This window comes from Lingula anatina, chromosome 2, assembly GCF_051362555.1.
Source record: "Lingula anatina isolate TDL-2025a chromosome 2, LinAna3.0, whole genome shotgun sequence".
Taxonomy (NCBI): domain Eukaryota; kingdom Metazoa; phylum Brachiopoda; class Lingulata; order Lingulida; family Lingulidae; genus Lingula; species Lingula anatina.
Genome location: NC_141768.1, coordinates 43,605,644 through 43,626,949, shown reverse-complemented (window position 1 = coordinate 43,626,949; position 21,306 = coordinate 43,605,644). Strand labels below are relative to the sequence as shown.

General features: G+C 35.3%; 3 protein-coding genes across 6 annotated transcripts; 2 read left to right on the top strand and 1 right to left on the bottom strand.

The window, feature by feature from the left end:
- Positions 1-851: 851 nt before the first annotated feature.
- Positions 852-3,765, top strand: LOC106165933 (sarcoplasmic calcium-binding protein-like). Its single transcript, XM_087004957.1, has 2 exons — positions 852-2,099; positions 2,600-3,765. The coding sequence occupies exons 1-2, from the start codon at positions 1,950-1,952 to the stop codon at positions 3,146-3,148; spliced, it is 699 nt and encodes a 232-aa protein (XP_086861083.1). The 5' UTR covers positions 852-1,949; the 3' UTR covers positions 3,149-3,765.
- A 62-nt stretch (positions 3,766-3,827) lies between these two features.
- LOC106165934 (uncharacterized) lies at positions 3,828-9,373 on the bottom strand. Of its 3 annotated transcripts, none has more exons than XM_013544295.2 (10): positions 9,066-9,373; positions 8,654-8,719; positions 8,154-8,378; positions 7,699-7,804; positions 6,487-7,353; positions 5,882-5,999; positions 5,411-5,502; positions 5,031-5,135; positions 4,709-4,800; positions 3,828-4,336 (listed from the first exon to the last, which is right to left on the bottom strand). In XM_013544295.2, the coding sequence occupies exons 1-10, from the start codon at positions 9,261-9,263 to the stop codon at positions 4,181-4,183; spliced, it is 2,025 nt and encodes a 674-aa protein (XP_013399749.2). In that variant the 5' UTR covers positions 9,264-9,373; the 3' UTR covers positions 3,828-4,180. The 3 variants fall into 3 exon arrangements, with proteins under 3 accessions (XP_013399749.2, XP_086861071.1, XP_086861072.1); XM_087004945.1 differs by having other exon boundaries at positions 5,882-5,996; XM_087004946.1 differs by lacking the exon at positions 8,654-8,719.
- A 174-nt stretch (positions 9,374-9,547) lies between these two features.
- On the top strand, positions 9,548-20,859 carry LOC106165943 (dipeptidyl peptidase 9). Of its 2 annotated transcripts, none has more exons than XM_087004943.1 (20): positions 9,548-9,604; positions 10,134-10,625; positions 11,786-11,954; positions 12,260-12,367; positions 12,770-12,886; positions 13,226-13,287; positions 13,508-13,611; positions 14,112-14,280; positions 14,605-14,773; positions 15,215-15,285; positions 16,020-16,090; positions 16,476-16,557; positions 16,861-16,993; positions 17,137-17,314; positions 17,730-17,841; positions 18,282-18,384; positions 18,666-18,715; positions 19,066-19,208; positions 19,526-19,637; positions 19,865-20,859. In XM_087004943.1, exons 2-20 carry the CDS (start codon positions 10,140-10,142, stop codon positions 19,955-19,957), a joined length of 2,532 nt encoding a protein of 843 aa, XP_086861069.1. In that variant the 5' UTR covers positions 9,548-9,604; positions 10,134-10,139; the 3' UTR covers positions 19,958-20,859. The 2 variants fall into 2 exon arrangements, with proteins under 2 accessions (XP_086861069.1, XP_086861068.1); XM_087004942.1 differs by lacking the exon at positions 9,548-9,604 and adding an exon at positions 9,612-9,738.
- Positions 20,860-21,306: the final 447 nt, after the last annotated feature.

Genomic DNA, 21,306 nt, shown 5'->3' with positions numbered 1-21,306 from the left:
TAGAAAGGTAAAAGGTCATGAATATATATGCTGCATATTACCAAATCTATTTAAGGTTATTTCATGCATTCTGTTGGTAGGCCCCTATAGCAATCAATAAAACAAATATCAAATAAACAGTGTGTCTTTATTTGTACTCTCAGAAAATTAAAGCATTGTAAACACATCACAGAATTGTTAAAAAATGAAGCAAAGATAGGCCTATGCTTCCTACTACCAAATCTAAAAAAGGTAATTTCGGTCAATGCCATTTTGCCTACTTCGACTCACACGTAGCAGCCAACTATCGGGTGGCCTGTCCGACCTTCAGTCCACCAAATACCACGACGGTCTTGTCGACCCTTTTTTCGCTACAAAAAAACCTGGTAGGCCTATGTGTTGCTTTGGACAGAATGTCACTGAAATTTTCCGGGCGATGCTCGCTGGCCGCGGCCAGCCTTTCGTATAATTGTAAAAGGGTGATATCTCCATGTCCAATATCAATGGCAAACCAATCCAAAACGACGGCCCCCATTCTCTTTATGACTTTAATTGTCGTGTATTTTGAAATTAATGCTAGAGATGAATTTGACGGCAAAGCGGTGATAATACGCATGCGCAGAAAGCTCATTTTCCGCACTCGGAACTACTCGGATGTCTCCGCAGTCGACAATGACAGTATGGAGCTTGCGGAATTAGCCGAGGATTGCCGATTGCATTTTCCGGCAAATTCAATAACGACGTTTGCGACAACCGACTTCCTTGGGGGGGGGGGGGGATTATTTTATTATTTTTTTTTTTTTGGAGAACGGACGAAAATCGGTGCGCGCGCAGGATGTCATCCATAAAAATAAAAAAGTGTGGCCTTATTGAAAATTGTCGTTATTAATAACGAAAAGGTAATATGATACAAAGTCACAAGAACGGGGGATAGATAGGCTATACATCTCTCATATTATGTTACTACCATAATACATAATTCCTAAAGAAGGATAATGAGTGCAACAAGCATTAATTAATTAATTATAAGATAAAATAAGTGAACAGTAAAAGCTACTAAAGCAAAAAGATGGCACAAATAAAAAATTAAGCAACAATTGCCCCATTTTATTCAAATTCGGTACTTAGGTCAAATTTGTTAAATTGCGAATGCTACATTTACGCGTTGGTATTTTGCCCTCTTTTCAAGGGACAAGCACGATACGATAGCAACCTGTTTGATATTTTGATTACATATCATTCTTTCACGCCTCCCCACGCATCGTCCCTGCAGGGGCACAGTAATTAGAGAGAGACCATTACAGGATTAAGCGGTCTTCCTTTCATGTAGGTCTGCTATATTTAGGCCGTGGAGCAACTAGCACTCGGCTCTTCTCATTCTGAATGGCCCCATGGAAAATACATTTATATTTGTATTAGATATTACTTTAATTGCAATGTTCGATTATAAGGTTTCCGCGACAGATCTAGAATAATGTATAAAATTATATACATCCAGTTGGACATCGCCAAATAATTTTTAATCGGTATTTCATAACGCCTTACGTCGCGTCACTTAACCAGTAATCATTTCAAACACGCTGTAGATGTGGTACCAGCCCAAAACAACACACTTATACAGGTGATTTAGTGTTATTTTCCCTCGTCACACGTTTACCAGCCAGTAGCTAGTCTGAGTTAATTTGCTTTACAACGATAGATACAAGTTTTTCCCAGAATGGATTGTGTTTAGCCAAATGTACAGCAGTACCAGCAGAATGTATGTTTTACAAAATTGTGTTCTTTATTCTATTCATGATGACTATGCGACAACCTTATGGTAAATGTTTATTCTCCGATCCAAATTTAGATCGATTGATTGTATTGTACAGAAAAAATAAGGACACGTGTTGCATAAAAGGAAAACACACTACCATTAGAACAGAACATCAGCCAAAATTGCCTTTGTCATACTTGAAGCAATTAACGTAATGTTGCGTTTGTATTTGATCTGCACACTCATCTTATGGCGTACCGGGTGTGGAGTTGCCACTCCTGTGAGAGAATGTGCATCTCAAAGCAGCCGAGTAGAGTATCAGTATCTGAAGATGTATACCGAGGATGACGACGCCGACAATTCTGTAAGTAATTAGGCGTTCTTTCAAGAGGAATATTGTTACAAAATGATCTGAGTAAAGGTGTTTATCACGAATAGTGACCCCTTAGAAGTATTATCGATTAAAAGAAAATAAATGATATCAAACCTCAAGCTACTCTTCATGCCGTGGATCACCAGATTGTTTTTAACTGCCATTTAAAGAGAGACCCAACCAAATGGCGGCAAGGTGGGGGTAGACAGATTTTAATGAAAATTGATGTGAAGACGTGCCCTAAGGAGCTATGAACTTATGTGAAGTAAAATGGAAATATGTCCATTCTTGGCAAAATATGGGGTGTACAACTTTTCCACTGGCTTCGCCCCGAGATGACCAGTTTCAATTCTTTTAAATATGTTCCTTATACTTGAGAATGATTTTCAAAGGAAATAAAATATTTGATATTCATATCCAGGTTCCATCGGATAGTTTAAATAACATACCAGGATAGTTTAATTACATTAGTTCGTATTTAAAATTTGTAGGTGAGCATACCTCCCGAGCGATATTCTGAAATGTGGATCCGAAAATTGACCTCTTTTTTCGTACGTTTCGACAAAGACTTTGACATGGAAGTCACCAAGCAAGAGTACGTTGATGCTGTTGTCGACAGAATATGTCAGTACATGGACAGGGAAATGGCAGGCATATTGGCACCCATGTGGACTTATACATGGCAGCGCTTTTGGTATAATGGAGGCCCAAGAGGTCGTAAAACCGTCGATGAGATGATAAAGGACCATCGATATGCTCTTAGCAGTCGTCTTTACGTTCACAGTGCGGCAACATGGCTTCGCATAGCTTTTGACACAGTTCTTGCTCGCGGGAAAGAGGTGATCTCCTTGGACGAGTACAGTTTGTTTCTGAAATGCTTCGATGTTCACCCGTTGTCGGCCAAATTTGCCTTTCACTCCCTTGACACAAACCACGACAATTTGCTCAGTAAGGAGGAGTTTATCAATGGTGGAAGGTTGTTTTTCACTGCGTCTAATTCTACAGTGGGTGATCATTTCTGGGGCCCAATGTTGGCTTAGGCAACCACTCTCACTGCAGCAGCCGGTACGAAATCTTGAGAATCCATTTCCTGTTTATTTGGGGCTGAAAGCATTTCGATTTCTTTCATGTTCTATTCAGAACTTGGACAGAACCAGGGTTGGGAATACGGTACACCTTTTATTATTCTTATTCCTCGACTCGCCGCTGTGACATAGATCTGCATCCTATCGATTGCCGATATTACGGAAAATATAGTCATCGTCGACTTCTCACGGACACATCACAGCTACTACTATTACTATAATCATTGACTTAGTTTATTTACGAACTTGTTTTGGCAATCCTCTTCTGAGTGGTTAAAACTTGCTGTAAAGAAATGATACTTACACTGATAGTAATATGTGCTGCGATATTATTTTGATCTTTCACTCAGAGATGTTTTGAAAATAAGAATTTTGGGGAAGTGTTATAAGAAGTACACTCACCAAATGAAACACACGTTCACTGTTTCCATATTATACAAAGTTTATCATCACTGCACAGTTAAAACTATAACACGTCACCACGCTCCGCTGTCACCGTGATTGGTTAGAAAACGACTGTCGTAAAATCGCTATGTGATTTGATATCCGGCTGCGTAAACCTAAAAAAACCCCATAAAACCACCTTATGCTGCCATACTAGTCTACCACAACGCAAAAAATAATGATCATCGGCGAAAGTATTCGCAACGAATGTCGCAATAAATAAATATTTATTTATTGTTCCTGTGGGGATATATGGAGCCCCAAATTTACCGAAAATTGAAAGCACCTGCATTAATTTAAACTTATCAATAATCCTGTCATGAACCTAAATCATAAAGATAAGGGATGCATAATCGTTTTACTATTTATGACTATTCTTTAAAACATGTTATGTCACGGTTTTGTTTATTTGTATTAGCAACAATTTATTTTTCTTTCAAAGATTCTGTGATTGTCCCGTAAGCAACCCTTCTGTCAATTGTTTTCATTTGTTCTCTGGCATCTGTTTTTGTGCATCTTTTTTGTGCACGATCCAATCCATTTTTAAGCGCGCATTGCGGTAATAGCCATGTTTCTTGGGGACAAGAAATCATCAAAGATGGGTAGAATGGTAGTTTCAAATCCATGCTCTGCTAGGTAAAACCCTCTGTCAATCAATATCAAACTCTCCAGCACTGGCTGTAGTAGAACCTGAAGACACTGGAAAATGAAAGTGAAAGAAGCACATTATATTTCCTTTTTTCTGATAAATGCTACAAAATAATTAAAAAAGTATTTCTTTTCTGCATCCTTTTACCGTTTTCAGTGTATCAGTATATTTAAAAAGATAACAATGGATATAGATAATTCTGAGGAAATTTTCTTCGTCTTCATCCTTCTTTTCTTCCAATTGCTACTCTTTATTATTTAAAGAAAAATCTGAATAAATTTTAAAGTTAAAACAAAAGTATTTGAAAAAGTTTAAATAGAGGTTAGTGGCATTATTAAATCTTTGGTTATTTTCATTTTTGTATCCAATGGCAAGTAATATAATATAATATAAATTTGTATATGGCAAATATACCAACTTACTGTAATAGGTTCTATCAATTTCATGTGATTCTCATGACTTTTGTAAAGTTCCTTCAGAGACCTGACACAACTTTCTGCACAAAATTCCTCACCTAAGTTGAAAATTAAAACAAAAGATAACCATTTTAGAAGTCATTTTTAGGACAGAAAGTCAATGTAACTGAAAAATATACGGTTCACGTCTTTGATTTTCTAGAAAAGATTTTGTGAATATGATAGCAATAAAATAAACAGTGATCAAGTTACATATTTGATGCTTCAGATTGTTTTAAATTATGGTTTTACCTGAACCAAACTAAAAAAGCTCTAATCATCAGAATACCTTCAAAGCAACATCTGTCCAATACAGCTTGAATATAAACATCAAAAGACTCAAAATGCTTCTTTCTTGCAATTCTTCTTTTGAGCTTTTTTGCATCATTTGGTCCTGGAAAAAAACAACGCAGGGCTTCATCATAAAAAATACCTATGTATGTCTTCAGTGATCCATATTATGTATAACTAGAGCAATCTATTCATTTCTGCTTAGAAACAAGCATCCTATAGGCTGGTATTAAGCAACTGTCTGAAGTGACACATAAACTGTTAAGCCAAAACAATAAAAGCCGATCTCTATATTAATTTTTCTCAAAACAAAAAAAAAAAAAAAAAAAAAAAATAACTTCATAGAATGGCTGTGTAAAGTATGACTGGGTAAGGTACCTTTGTCTACATATTCCTCTAGTATAGCACGATATGCAACATGTTTCACATGCTGTGAATGTCCAATGTGGGTTTGCGCTCTCCATCTTGCACTAGAAATATTATAACAAAGAACATGCATCATGTGTTGTTTACTAATATTGAGTGTATTATTAACTGCATTTAACATGTCTTTAGAGAATGGTCAACTGAAGATCACTTCTTATTCATTGTAACTTGCTGTATATAAATGAAAGAAGTCTTAAAAAAAGTTGGCAAGCCATGGCTGGAGCAAGAATTTTTCAGTATATTTTCGTATGTAATGCTTTTTATTATTTTTTGCACACAAAAATCACAAAAATGCAGCTTTAACTAGATGTTTCTTTGTAGGCTGTAATATTTTTAAATTAATTAGTAGCTGTCAAAAACCATGTAAAAAGTTTTGAATGTAAAACAAATGCACTTCTCAAGAATGGTTCATAATTTACTGACCTAGTCTCTTGTGCTGCAAGCCTGGCACCAAATTTACTCAGTTTCCAAGAGATGGAATTTTGTTCAAGGTAAGTTTGTATGGTATGACTCATTGGAAAATTCTGGTACCCAGCATCTTCTGAAATGATTCAACTGCATGTAAATACATCATATGAGACTAGGACCCAAATCCTAGTATGAGATCAATTTTTAAATCAATATTTTATGAGAGAACAGTTTCATTAGCTCTGTATGTATCAATTCAAATTATTGTTTTTCTTTTCATCAAAAGCTTGTAAAATATGTTGGTATTACCTCCAATATTTCTGTGACTGTCAGTAAATAGTCATTTACTCCCTGATGATGGTGACTGACAGTCACAGAAATATTGGAGGTAATACCCACATATTTTACAAGCTCTTGATAAAAAGAAAAACAATAATTTGAATCAATATTTTATATTCACAAATTTAGTGAATTGTCTGCAAAAAGGTTTGATGATGTGATAATGAAATTTATATTTTTCATTAGAAAATAAAATGAACTCATGACAGAATTATTCAAATTATTATTCTGGTACATAACAACAAACTATGCTAATCAATGGCTAGGACATCTAGACATACCTTGATACTGCATATTGTGATAACAGCAGCTAATGCAAACCAATGCTTTTATGTCTGGCAACTTTGTCATCAGTCTCAGCATTGTTGGGGATAAGTCCCCACAGCAGTGGAGTCCTATCATACAAACTCTTGATTCCATGGAAACCGTTTTCTTGTCACCATATGTTGTATGACAGGATGCTATATTGGCTGCATGACAGGATGCTGTATGGACTGTATGACAGGATGCTGTATGGGCTGTATGACAGGATGCTGTATGACAGGATGCTGTATGGGCTGTATCACTGGATGCTGTATGGGCTGTATGACAGGATGCTGTATGGGCTGTATGACAGGATGCTGTATGGGCTGTATCACTGGATGCTGTATGGGCTGTATGACAGGATGCTGTATGGGCTGTATGACAGGATGCTGTATGGGCTGTATCACTGGATGCTGTATGGGCTGTATCAAAGGGTACCGTATAAAGTTGACTCTCGCAAGCTGATGTAATTCCATAACTGTCAAGACATGATACATTCAAATGTGTACAATTTCTGTCCTGATCATGCTGACATTTACCACTCTTTGTTTCTAGCTTTTCATTGTCATCATTCCTTTTGTTTAAAGACATAAAATGTCCCATATCAAACTGACCAAGATTTTTACCATGGTGACCATCTTTCAAATAAGGCCTTTCATAATGTGCTGATAATCTCTGAAGGCAGTTGTCTTTTTCTGACTGATTATCACATTCATTGTCTGTCAAACCTTTCACTGATTTATCCATAAATTCTAAATTATCTAACATTTCTTGCAACTTTCTTTCTGTTTCCTCATCATCTTGCATGTTTAAAGTCACAGCTTCAATAGCGCCAAGGGGAATATCTGAATATCAAATGTGAAAAAAAATTAATTAAGTGTTTCATACAGCAGTCTGCAATATTAAATAGTAAATACCAGTAAAAAATAAAATGGGGCCAGTTTTTAAATTTTATTATTTTGTTCATTTAATGACCAATTTTGTTTGTTTTAGGCCAGTAAATTCTTAGACCCTGGTTGATCAAAGGGGCAGTAGGCTAAAAGGCTTTTATTTGGCACAGACTGCATATTATTATATATAGGACTTGGACTATTATGAAAAATTATCATTCTGACTTCTCATTCAATAAATGTTACATACCATCATTTAAACTGAAAAATTCCTATTCCAAATCATGAAAAACTACTAACTTTGAGACGCCAGCCTTTTTTCTGCTGCATGGCTTCTACATGCCTCTGATTCTACACCAACTACTTTGAGTCCAGTCACAGAGTGGATTACTTCATCAATGTAACCCTGAAATTAAAGAATGTTAAATCTCATTTCATTTGACACAATAATACACAAACAGTGTCAGATTTCATAAATCATGAGCAATACACCAGGTCAAATAAAGATGTGCAATAAACAATAATAGATTGAATTGTTCACATATGCCAGTGGAAATAAAATAAAATCACTTCTAGTTAAAATGATATTTTGAAAACTTTATTGTTTTCAGAGACCAGAGAAACACATTTTTTGAAAACTTCATCATGCCTCTTAAAACACTGAATTTTTTTAATGACATATATTTTCAAATTTCTACCCTAAAGAAATTCACAATACGTAGCCTTCACTATACAACACCTGCATCACACCTTACCAGCCCAGAACCCACATCCACCACTGCACTGCACTGCGTCTCCTGGCACACTCCACTCACATAGGCAGCCATATTGGATACTTCGTGTTGTTTCTTGGGCGACATTCCCAGGCACATTTGCCTGTCAATTTTTATTGGTTGAAGTCTACTGTTGCACTGTTGTCTGGGAAGTGATAACTTTACTGATTGTTGGATTAAAGATTTCAGAGACTGAGGCCAGTCCACCTAGAAAAAATGCAAAAAGGGTATAAACTGTTATAATAATAGTTTACGAGCAAAAATCAAATTCAATTGTATCTTAAAAACCATGTTCCTGGTATTGTTTATAGGACCTTGTCAACCAAGTCTGATATAGCATTCAATGATAATGACAAGATTCTTTTAACCAAATAACATGCATCAGTGACTATAACATAAACTTAAACAAACTACAATGAAGAATAATTTTTGAAAGCTAATCTTTGGTATAAAAAGTTTTTTGACTTCAAAATAACATATACCTGCAAGTAACCAGTAGGCATCTGATTAAGCTTTTCTATGCTCAAACTGAGCAATACATCGTGCCACTGTAAAGAAATATAAGCCGTTTCAATATTTGTTTAAAAAATCCTTAAGTTTGCAGGTATGAATGAGAGTCCTGATAATTTTAAAAATGAAAATGAAGTTGCACAAACAATCTATAAAAAATAAAGTGCCAAACTAATTTATCACGAAATTACAAATGTTCATCAAAGTCTCCTAATAACTGGGTTTAGAAAATATATTGGAATCAAAAGGCCTAAAGGGAGGGGGCACACTGCATTACTTGCATTTGTGCACTAGACATTATTCTGTCTTCTCTCAATCTACCAATAACAAAGCAGCGCTTCCTAAACTAATTCCTTTTCCAGGGAAAACTGAATCTAGTCTTGCCTCTTTCGGAATATTTTTCCATACACTGTCTGCAAAGAACCTGGTTAGTTGAAAGTCATAAACCCATTCATAACGCTCCACGAGGGCAAAAACGTCCCTCAAATAATCGCCAATGCCCATTGCCCTATATGAAACGGGAAGTAAGTGATGCAAGTCTGCAGAGTCTTTCCTTGCAATATCATTCACTGCAGTATCCATTTCATAGTCTCCTTGCCCTGCACAAATCGGTCAATATTTTGCCCAAACTACATGTTTACGTTTGTGTTCCATGGGCGCAGACATATTGAATCCGCGAAGCAAACCTTTTACCACGGTCTTCTCTTTAAAAATGTGAAAATTTTCAAAAAGCATTTTTATCTTTGAAACATGTTATTAAGATAAAGAAATAACATTAACTTGACTACATTCAAATATGAGCCTGTTTGTAAAGAATCTAATCATGTAAATTAGGTAATTTAAAATAAATTGGCATGACTAATGTACTTGTAAGAACTGAGGTAAGGTCATTCTACTCTCAGCTGTGACTCTTGCAGATTCAGGTTTGTTACTGTCATATTTAAGTCCTGAATCTTGGTTATTCATTTTCAAAGTGTATTCACAATTTCAGTTGATCTTTGCTATGTTCTGTTCTTAACATATACATGGATTGTATCGAATTGATCGCCGCATTATGGTAGTTTCCATTACTCGTATACCTGGTTAAATCTAGTCTAAATGTTAGTCTTGACTTCCATTTCCACCTTGGATGAAGCGTTCCAAAGCGTCATGAAAGTTCCACACTTTAATCATCGAGATAGGACAGTTGAACGACTGATGGCATGCTTAGAATTAAGAAACAAAGACCAGGCAGTGCAGTAAATTATACAGGCCAGAGATACTTCAAAGCTGGTCCTTCCATTAAATTGAGCTCTGGCTTCATTCTCAGTTTTTCACCTGATGTTAGTATCCTGCTATGTGGTTATGCCTGTTTGAAATGTATCTGCCCCATTTTATCAATATATGATTTGTATAAAATGAGCCAACATAGACCAATGCCTTTTACACGTGATATTTCTGTTTTATTTTCAGATTAAAATGGCATCAGAAGTCACCACACAGCCTTTTGAAGAATTGTCCACACTTTTACCTCAGGAGTTATCTGGCACCAAAAAGTCATGGCAGGAGCTGAGACAGGTTGTCAGGGAAGCGAGAAAGCTACAAACTCAACTGATCAACAGGGTACCCAATAACTTCACCTTCAGAACTCTCCATGATGAAAGTGGAAGTAAAACTAGGGTATATTTTCTTGGTGTTCCCGAAGGAAGCCGTGAAAATACTTTGCTATATATTGACATAGATCAGAATACAGACAGCGGTGGGGACCTAAGCTGGAAACCAATGTTAGATCAGTTTCATGCAACCCCTTACCAAGGAGGTTACTCCAAAGAGGAGCAGTTATTGAGGGAAAGAAAAAGACTGGGATCTTTTGGAATTACATCCTTTGATGTAGACTTAGACTGTGGAAAGTTTGTTTTCCCAGCTTGTAACAGTCTTTTTACATGTACAGATGATTGTTTTATGGTAGGTATTTCTTGAAATTGGCCAGCTTCTTTTATATATTCCCATGCTTACATACCCACTTTTCAGTAGCTATTGATTGAACTCGGCTGGTCTCATAACTGTGTCATATAGCCTTTAACTGCAAAATGTGAATGACTCTGAGCAAGTCTTTACATGGCACAGTAAAAATTAAATGGACTAACAGTTGACAATCATATTGATAAGCGTGCACAAATGGAGGTTTGAAAATAAGAAGCTAGAACACTTCTGACTTGAATCTCAGGGTAGTAGAAAAGTTTTAGGTGTACAAAGATGAAAATTTCTGGCCCTTTTAATCTTATAGCTGTAAACATACAGTATCATGTTCCATGGGATTTACACATACATAATTGATTAATGTAAAATTGGGCTAGTCAGTAGAATTTTACTTCAACAACATCTTTCCTGGAATAGAGAAAATCTTGCCATTCCATTTCTTCCAATTTACCTAAAGAGAGCAAAGTCGAAGTACAAGAGCTTGTTTTTTCTCTCTGTTCTTTTTCTTTGGATTCGAGTTGAAAAAGTGCTAGGAAGGAAAAAAAATACCCATTGAAAGGTCCACACATGATGTTTATGCTCTTCCCTTGCACTAGTATCTGTCCTACCCTTGTATCTTATATCTAAAGTTTTAGCTAATACATACATGCCATATGACAAAAAAATTGTTTGCGCTTTTACTCACTAAGACCTCCTGTAGGCTGGGGGTCAAACTATCATAAGAAGGAGTTCATATTGACGTAGATGCTTTTCTCACGAAAATGGGTCATACTATTATTTGTCAAACTCTCTCTGAATGGGATAGGTCTATCCCATACAATATCTGTCTAGTATAAGAAGGATTCATTTTGGCCTAAATAAGTAAGATAAGGTTTATATCTTTTCAACAAACTGTTATTTTGGCCAAGAAAAATGATTGATGTGGTTGGATTTTTTTTACCAATTTTCCTGAGTCAAAATGTCTGCTTGAGTGAGTCAGGAGGAGTTGTGCATTGATTTTACATTTATGCAGTAGATAATGAAGTTAACTTCACTGTTGAAGTAAATTCGTGGCTGCAAGTACACACAAAAGCTGTTAGCTCACTCATCCAAGAGTTGTAGTATTGTACTGGGTCAAAGTCATGACTGAATAAATTTATTTCCAGACAAAACCTGTATTTCCCACAGAGTTGAAAAGTTGTTGCAGTGGTGCAAGACTTGATCCTAAGATCTGTCCTAACAACTCCGAGCTCATTGCCTTCATCAACAACAATGATATCTGGGTCACACACCAAGGTAGCGGGGTGGAGAGGAGGTTGACATTTGCTCACAAAGGTGACATTTACATATTTCTTGCAAAAATGAAAAAAAAAATATTCACAAGTCTATTTCTCTTCTCATTGTTTGTTTGTGGTCAAAATTGTGTTTCATGATAGAGGTCATAATTTAAAAGATTTTGGTTTCAAAAAATGTTTGTAAATTGGTAATTGGTCTAAGGTGGACCCTGTTGATTTTCATTTATTTGTTTGTGTGTCAATTCTACTAATAATCGTATGTACAAATATGTGTATGAAAGAAGTTTGATTGCTATGCATCAGTATAAATCACTGTTCAAATCCTCAGTTTCTACTTCACTCCAGGTTTGAGTACGGCTGAGGATCCCAAGAGTGCCGGGGTGCCGTCATTTGTGGTACAGGAGGAGTTTGACAGGTATACAGGCTTCTGGTGGGAACCAAAACAATACTCAGGTACCTCATTAGTGAACATTCTAATACTGTAACTGGTTTTACCTAAAGATAAAAGTCAGTTTTTTTTTTCAGCTCGGTAGCATTATGGTTATATACAAATAAAATGATATATTATATTGGATATTAAGCTTAAATTTTACAAAATTTGTTGTGCTTGAGAGAGCCCAATTAAGGAAAGGAAAAAGTGAATAATTTGTTTAAAAGATTTGATACATATTACATTTTAGATTTATTTTGTCTAAAATATTTAACACTTTTGTTATTGTATAATAGGATCAAATCTGAGAGTTGTGAGTGCTGCGTTCAGCAATATCTCTCTGCAATAGCTTTCTGAATAAAAAAATGGTTTGTTCAGATTGATGATAAATCATTGAGTCACATACTGCTGTTTTCTGTTTTCAGAGTCTTCCAACACATATAGAATCTTATATGAGGAGGTGGACGAGTCGGAGGTGGAAATTCTGCACATTGTGTCAAATGATGAAAAGGGGGTGGATGATTACCGGTATCCTAAAGCAGGCAAGGGTTTGATAATGTTTTTATATTGATATGATTTATATGCAGAAATAGGTTTAGGTTATTAGAAATGGTTAAGATATATGCATTAAAATTTATGTAAAAGAATTTCTCTTCTGTAAAAGCAGTGTATGTAGATGATATGCACATGTAATAGTTACATTATGTGAAAAATGCCGCTTTAATCTCTACAGTATGTCCCATGTAAACAACAATTAGAAACAATGAATAAAAAAACGATTTAAAGAACCTTTGTGAGCTATCTTGTGCACAGATGTGACTACTTTATGTTGAGAAGTCCCACTAAGATAGTTTAATGAATAATCCCATTTCTACTTCCAGGAAGTGCAAATGCCAAGTGTTCTCTGAAAATCATTGAATTTAAACTAGATGATGAGGGAAACGTGAGTGCTGATAAGAGTATCTCCACACAAAATATCTACCTTTGGAGCTACTTGTAATGGATCCTATTACCTATAATGTTCTGTTTATGCAATCACATATTGCTACAGCTTTGAATATTTCATAAAATTGATAATTTAAGAAGTGACATGAGTAAGAGAATTCTATGGACAGTATTAAGGTGAAAAGGATAATGTCAATGTTATATATTCCACTTTTCAGATCTGTGACGGCATCCTGGAGAAGCACATGGCAGAATCCCTGTGTTCGTTGTTTCCCTGGACTGAGTACATAGTCAGAGTGGGCTGGACCCCCACAGGGAAATAGTAAGTCCAAGTTTTCTTCTTTCAAATGAGATTAAGTTCACATTCAAAACAGTTCATTTAATAAAAGACAGTATCCATACATGTCCACCAGATGGCAGCAACAGTTTGAATATCACTTATCAGGTAAAGAAATGTATTCTCCGTATGTATATGTACACTTCAATAACAAGCAACTATTGATCCATACATACATTTATGTAATGCTATGTGCACATAAAGTATACTGTGCACAACAGGATCTATTAGAGCCAGGAAATTTGGTCAAGGTATAAGAAGATTTGAGTTGGGCAATGTTCACAAAGATAATACCAATGATAAAATTTGTTACGCAAGATTTTTTCAAGATCAATGATAATTTTAGTTGAAAGTTGGTGAGTTATGCAGACTGTACCATACATTATGCAAATGCATGCTTAGCAAGCAGCATTTTTAATTATTTTTTAACATTTAAGGCAAGTGGTATACTAAGTCATATCAAACCTTATTTGGATGTGTTTCAGTGTCTGGGCCCAGTTGTTAAGTAGACGACAGCAGCAGTTGGCTCTGGTGTTAATCCCTGTGGATTGTTTTATGGAAATCGGCTGTGATATTGAGATGAAATGCTTCGATGGAAGTTCTTTATCTGCAGTTCAAGTGATTTACCAAGAAACGTCTAACACTTGGGTTAATGTAAGTGATTTGTTAGTGGTAGGCTGTTTTGAATGAATTAATAAAACCAGGTGGTTTTAGTATATGACATTATTCAGTTCTGCCATTGCTTCAATACAGATAGCTTTGATTTTGGGTTTAATTCGTAAGGACTGGTTTTGGTGGATGATCTCAGATGATTTCAGATGCGAATTTAAGCTTAAATGTGAAGGCACAGTAACCTTAAGAATGGTCGATCTTTTTCATTTTTTATCAAGGCTTGTTTGTTTTTCTTCATAATTTGTGGATATTATAATTCAAAGGGCTTGCTTGATTGACTGTTCATTTTGCATTTCTCACACCCAGGTCCACGATATTTTACACTTCTTCCCTGAAGAGAAGTCCCAAGTGTCCTTCATCTGGGCCAGTGAGAAGACAGGACACAGACACCTGTACCTGGTCACGTCAAAGCTACACCATGGGCAGGAGAATGGTGTGGAGAGGGGAGCCAATGGTATGGTGGATGATCACTCAGGTACAGGGATTATTTCTTGTGTATAATGACACAGTGACAAGTGATGTGATAATTAATAACAAATGTTTTATATGACGCCTTTCACAAATATCTCAGTGCAAGTTACACAGTGATAAAAAACACTGTGAAACAATGTTTGGGAATCACTTGTTAATTTTATTGATATGTTTCAAAGGACCAGAATCTGCAATTTGTTTCATGATTATTCCTTATACTATTGTAAACTTGTGCAATGCTGGAATCATTATACCAACACTGGCTCTATGAATAGGATCTTTTTATAATTACATATCAGGTAATGCTTATCTATTTAGGAAAACAAGCCTTAAAGATATTAATTAATCATTTCTTACCTTTTCCAGGCTATTTACAACCAAATAGTGATCTATTTTGAAAAACAAGGCTTTAAGATTACAATCAGTTGTTTCTTACCTTCTCCAGGCTATTTACAACCATGTGTTTTAAGTGCAGTGGCCTTAACCTCTGGAGACTGGGAAGTGATGGGGAAACAGGTAATGTACAGTGATAATGTGATAATGGCTTGATAATGTGATAAAGACCTGGTAATATGTTAATGACCTGGTCTTGGTGTATATAATGAAGGAGTGTTTATGTGAATTATTGCTGATCATGCACTGAGAATGTTGACAACTATTGATTTTTGATCAGATATGTAAATGGGTGGTATGCAACATTATCTAATGGTCATTCCACAAAAAAAAGTGAATATTGAGTCATGTCAGTATAATATTTGCATAATTTTAACCATTTTTATTATTTATTCTTCTTCATACTACTGAACCCTCCAATATGGAAAAAATCAACAGCAATGAGAAAGTGATATAAAACATGTACAGTCAATGCAAATACTGCATGAGATGTGTGCATCTCCGACATTACTCAATTGTTCACTTTTTTATCATGATAAGCAAGTAATGGGTTATGTGAACAAGTGATTTTAATGCTGCACTGCTGAACCTGGAAACTGTTGTACAGAATACAAACTTAAAGAGCAAGGCAGTGACTGTTAAGTACTGTACTGAGATGAAAGTAGTAATAATATTTCCTAAAGGTAAGACCAACTTGGCTTGGTGTTCTTTTGGCCAAGGTTAGGTTCTTCTGGACCAAGGCATATAAAATTGTTTTGTTGACATCATACAATTATATCCAACAGTACAAATACAACTCTCTCTAGGAGCAGCAGTATGCTAACTTTGTTTATTTTCTCTTACTTTTCTGGTTTCAGATCTGGGTTGATGAAATTAACCAAATGGTTTATTTTATGGGATTGATGGATACACCTTTAGAAACTCATTTGTAAGTAAATTAATTTTCATTTAGTGATTGTGTTACTTTTTTTTTTTCCTGATGTGTAAAATGTTGTTTTATTCAGCAGTATGTATCTTTCAAAAGTTCTTAGTTTGATAGTTCTAATGATTTATAAACATGGTAAATGATCATCTGGTCTATTTTTACTACATTTCAAAATTAGCAATACAAAATTTTTTTTGATCACTTGGATGCTTGTGTGCACAAACACATGCACACTCCTTACCTACATGTTTCACAACTGAAATAGATTAGGTACTTACATAGTTAATATATAACGAAGTAGATGCCTAATCTATTTCTTTATATAATGAGTGATAAATCACAAGAATTTCTTTGAAATTATTGACAATAGTAATTCTCTGTTCTCCAGATATGTTGTGCCAATAAATGCTCCAGGTTCTATACGCAGACTGACTGAAAAAGGACACTCACATGCCGTGGGACTAAGTCCAGTAAGTTTTATTGAAATACATTAAAAAAACTGAAATAAATCTAAAAAATCAAGGCTGGGTAAAAAAGGAGAACTTCTTGTATTTCTGCTGATGGTTTACATTATTAGAATTACATCACAGCTACCAATTTTCTTCTTATGAACCAGTAAAAAATCTTCATATATTTAAATGGGTTTTCAAAGCTATTAAAGAGACATTGACTATAAAGAATTGCCATTAGAAATCATGAGAATATCAAAAACTGAATTTCTCAAAATTGAAGGTGCTTACTCTTAAATTGATAAAATATTCTGTTTATTCCAGGGCAGTGGAATGTTTGTGACAGTGTACAGCAGTATTGACATGCCCCCTTGTGGCCAGTTATTTAACATTGTCCATGATGACATGAGTGGCCAGATTACAGCAGTATCATTGGGGAGCATACTAGAATCACCTTGTAAGTTATAGATGTTCAACTACCAGGATTAGATAGGGATCTTTGGTAAAAATCTACTAAATTAATGATTAGGAAAGTTCTATTGGTTTGATGGAAGATTAAATCAATAAATGTTAAGTCCATAGAATTTTGTTTGTTTTCAGTTTGCAGAGGTTACAAACCTCCAGAAATCTTTAGCTATGACAGTCAGTGTGGCTTCACCATGTATGGCATGCTGTACAAACCTCATAATCTGGAGCCAGGCAAGAAGTACCCCACCATGCTGTTTGTTTATGGAGGACCACAAGTTCAGCTTGTCAGTAATGCATTTAAAGGGTTAAGGTAAGATTTTTGTTTAAAATTAACAAGGTGAAAATACATGTTCATATATGTTTACCCCTCAACTTTTGTGTGCCTTGATTGTCTGAATTTGCAGAGGAATCAGGTTGCACCCAATCTACTCATTGCTAAGCTATCACCTGTCTGCCCGGTTGATTGTAACACTTCCATGTTAATAACACAGGAAGAATTATTTGAAACGTAAAAAGGTCTACCTTCATAAAATAGTAGATAAAAAGACATGAACTTACAATTCAAATTTTGAAAGAGATGTGGAATTTGTTGCACTGTATTTGCCATTTGGTGCATTTTCTCACATATTTTGAAAGCACCATATGCTCTACATGAAATGGCCATTAGAAGATGTTATATTGAAATTGTTTTTTTAGATTAATGGTTTTTGCAAATTTGATTCTAGATTTTTACGTCTCCATACGTATGCTTCCATGGGGTATGCTGTGGTTGTGGTGGACGGCAGGGGATCTTCACAGAGGGGGCTGGCTTTTGAGGGTGCAATCAAAGACTGTATGGTAAGGCTCTGTCCTAAAGACACCACCAGGGCACTCGGGGTTCGATATAGATACTTTAATGTGTTATCATAATGTTTTCAGTTTGGGAGGCACTTCAAAAATATAATAGAGAAATATTCTATTTGAATGAAAAAGTTCATCTGGCTGGTGTTTATATACATTTTATGTACAAGTTAATCCTGCCTCCACTTGACATCAGTCACAAAAATGTGGGGTTTATTTTTTTCACAGGGGAAAGTAGACCATTTTGCAGCTGTGCAAAGCTGAAAGATAAGATTTCTGTGCAATTAACTGTGATGCTAAGATAAGGTACACAGTATGATATCTCAGTTAATTTTCCTTAAAAAAATTGAAAAGGAGAGAGGTTTGATAATTCATTTGATTTTAAAGAAGTTCATACATGTAGCTTTGTTGAAAAGTGGTGAGCTATTTTGTTCTAGGGTATAGTGGAGATACAGGACCAGGTGGAAGGCCTCCACCATATAGCTTCACAAGTAGACTACATAGATCTTAACAGAGTGGCAATACATGGATGGTCATATGGTGAGTTATGCTGTATTTCTCTCTCTCTTTCTCTTTATGATAAGGGCCAATTTATTTGAAATATTGTCTAATAATGTCATTATATACTGTGTGATGATGGGGCAGCAGATGTCAATCTGTCACATATTACAGACAATTAACAAATAAATAATGATTTAATTCACTGAAACAAGTGAATTGATAAAAATTTCTTCACAAAACCAAAAAATGCCAAATCCATTTGATATAGTATAAAAATATCTTTTGATTTCTTACTGATATAAGCTGTCATTGTATTCTAGGTGGATATCTTTCCCTAATGGGACTGGCCCAAAGACCAGATGTGTTCAGGGTAGGTATAATCTTTCATCCATGTGCATAATAAATTATGTGGCTATAATGTGTACTGCTCAAGTGACTTTATTTTCCAATCCATTTCACTAAGAAGTCACAGCCAACAGTATTAATTTGGTGAAATATGGCCCTGACTGGAACTGTTACAAATGGCAAAAAAGAAAAAGAAACAGGAGTGGGAGAACAAATAGGAAAAATCAGAGGTTCAGAAATAACATCATTGCCATTGTCACAAGTCTTTAGGCATTACACACACATACACGCACGCATGCACACACACGCATACCCCCCCCCCCAAAAAAAAAAAAAAAAAAAAAATTAATACCGCATACATGTTATCATTGACAGGTTGCTATAGCAGGTGCTCCAGTCACCACATGGAATCTTTACGACACTGGCTACACTGAGAGGTACATCGATACTCCACAGAATAACCAGGATGGGTACAAAGATGGCTGTGTTCTGAACTATGTAGAGAAAATACCTTCTGAGTAAGGATACTTGACTTTTTTTAATTCTCTGATATTTGCTCTCGAGTCTTATATATGAATTTTTGTTTTAATAGATATGAACATTGAGTGCAGATTTTGCTGAGTTTCAAATTGGTTGCATAAATGCTTTCTCATCAGTCAGGATTATAAGTGCACTAAATGTATTGAATCATATACATCTTTTAATAGGATTTAAAGGCAGCAAGTGTTTAATTTTTGTATCAGAATGTAAACCATAATTACTGTGATAATAAATGCTACACATTTTTATATGAGAAAATCACCTGAAGTGTGACAAACATTTTTTTCTCTTACAGGGAGAACAGATTGTTGATTGTCCATGGTCAGATAGATGAGAATGTCCATTTTTACCACACTACAATGTTGATTAATGCACTGGTCAAGGCCTGTAAACCCTACCAGTTACAGGTTAGTTACTTAATGTGCTGTTCACTTGCCAAGACTTCAAATGTATGCTGTACTTGCTTTTTTTTTCCCATGATCAAGTCATCTAAATCATAATGACTCAACTTTATAAATGTTTGGACTTCTCAAAGATAGTCAAATCCATTTTGAAGTTTGTAAAGTGAATTCTTACTTTTATTATCAGAAAATTTCACAGATTTGTAAAATTCTGCTTTTAACTTCTATTCCAGGTCTACCCAAATGAAAGGCATGGAATTAGAAACCCTGAGGCCAGTGAGCACTATGAGACTTTAGTGTTGAGTTTTCTACAGCAACATTTATAACACATACACATATATATATAAATATATACATATATATATATGTAAGCTCCTAGTTGGCCACTAATACAATTATCCTCTAGCACAACGGGTATTGTGAAAAGTGCAATTAAGAAAACTACTGCAAACTTCCTGGTAGAAGTCAGCCGTTTTCTCCATGCATTTTTGAAAATATTGCAACCATAACTTGTTGCTTGCCACATTATATTGCCACAATATAGGAAGAATTGTGTTCTCACCCTGAGATTATTGGGACATTGATGCCCCTGCACATCTTGAACTTGATTGTCCTTTATGGAAGTGTGGATTCTATCAGTAAAAGAACAATTTCCAGGGAATGTTGGTCTTAAATTACATGAAGATGATATTGATTTTACCCATTTCATTGATTTTAATGAAGTATATATAAACATATATAAATATATACATGACTTGTGAAGGAAGTGATGGGAAATATGAAGGCAGCCAAGCTTCCTGCTTAATACACTTACACCTCAACAGAACCATCCATTGCTGTAATGACTTAGTTTTCATAACACAGTACTTTTGATAAGCATAGCTGGACAGCAGAAAACTCAGGCCAAGTTATTTAAAAAGGACATCTTGCAACTGAAGTTGCAGCTTTTATTCTGCTAGTTCCCATGTTCACAAATGAGGCATTTTGTAATGGGTTGAAATGTTTTCATGTAAAAACTTTTAAATTTACTGGCATTTTAGTTTCACTTGAAAAAAAATTGTGTCAAAGAGATATTATTTTAAGGCATGCATCTTAGCAGCCAATTTCACCACTTTTGTCTTATAATACTTTTAAATTTTCAGATCTATGCGTCAAACATATCAATCAAACATTACGGGAATAGGAATGAATTTTTTGTACAATAAATGCGGAATTTGTAGAAATTGTATGTTCAGTCCAGTTTTCTTTTCTTTTCCTGAGACTGCCCTAGTTATTGGCCTGCAATTTGAAATCACCTGGCAGTATTGTCTCCCAATCAATAACAGATGTGCATGGTCAATACTCTGACTCCAACAATTAAGGCACAGACACAGGTGGTAACAATACGTACAGACAACTACGGTGCCTGTATAATTAAATGCAGGTCCATGGGTGGAGTTTCCAAAAGAACCCCCTTTTTGGCTGGGAAAAGGTCCCCTCTGGGTAAAATTTTATCTAAGTACATGAAGGTTTCATGGTAAAAGGTTCACATTAATTTTTCAAAAAAAAAAAAAAAAAAAAAGAAAACCCTTTTGAAATTGCTGGCTACAGGCCTGAAATGTTTGATAGTCTAAGCATACTATTATAAGAAAATTGTGCACTGGCGTCATTCTGTATAGAGACAATGACAAAGAGG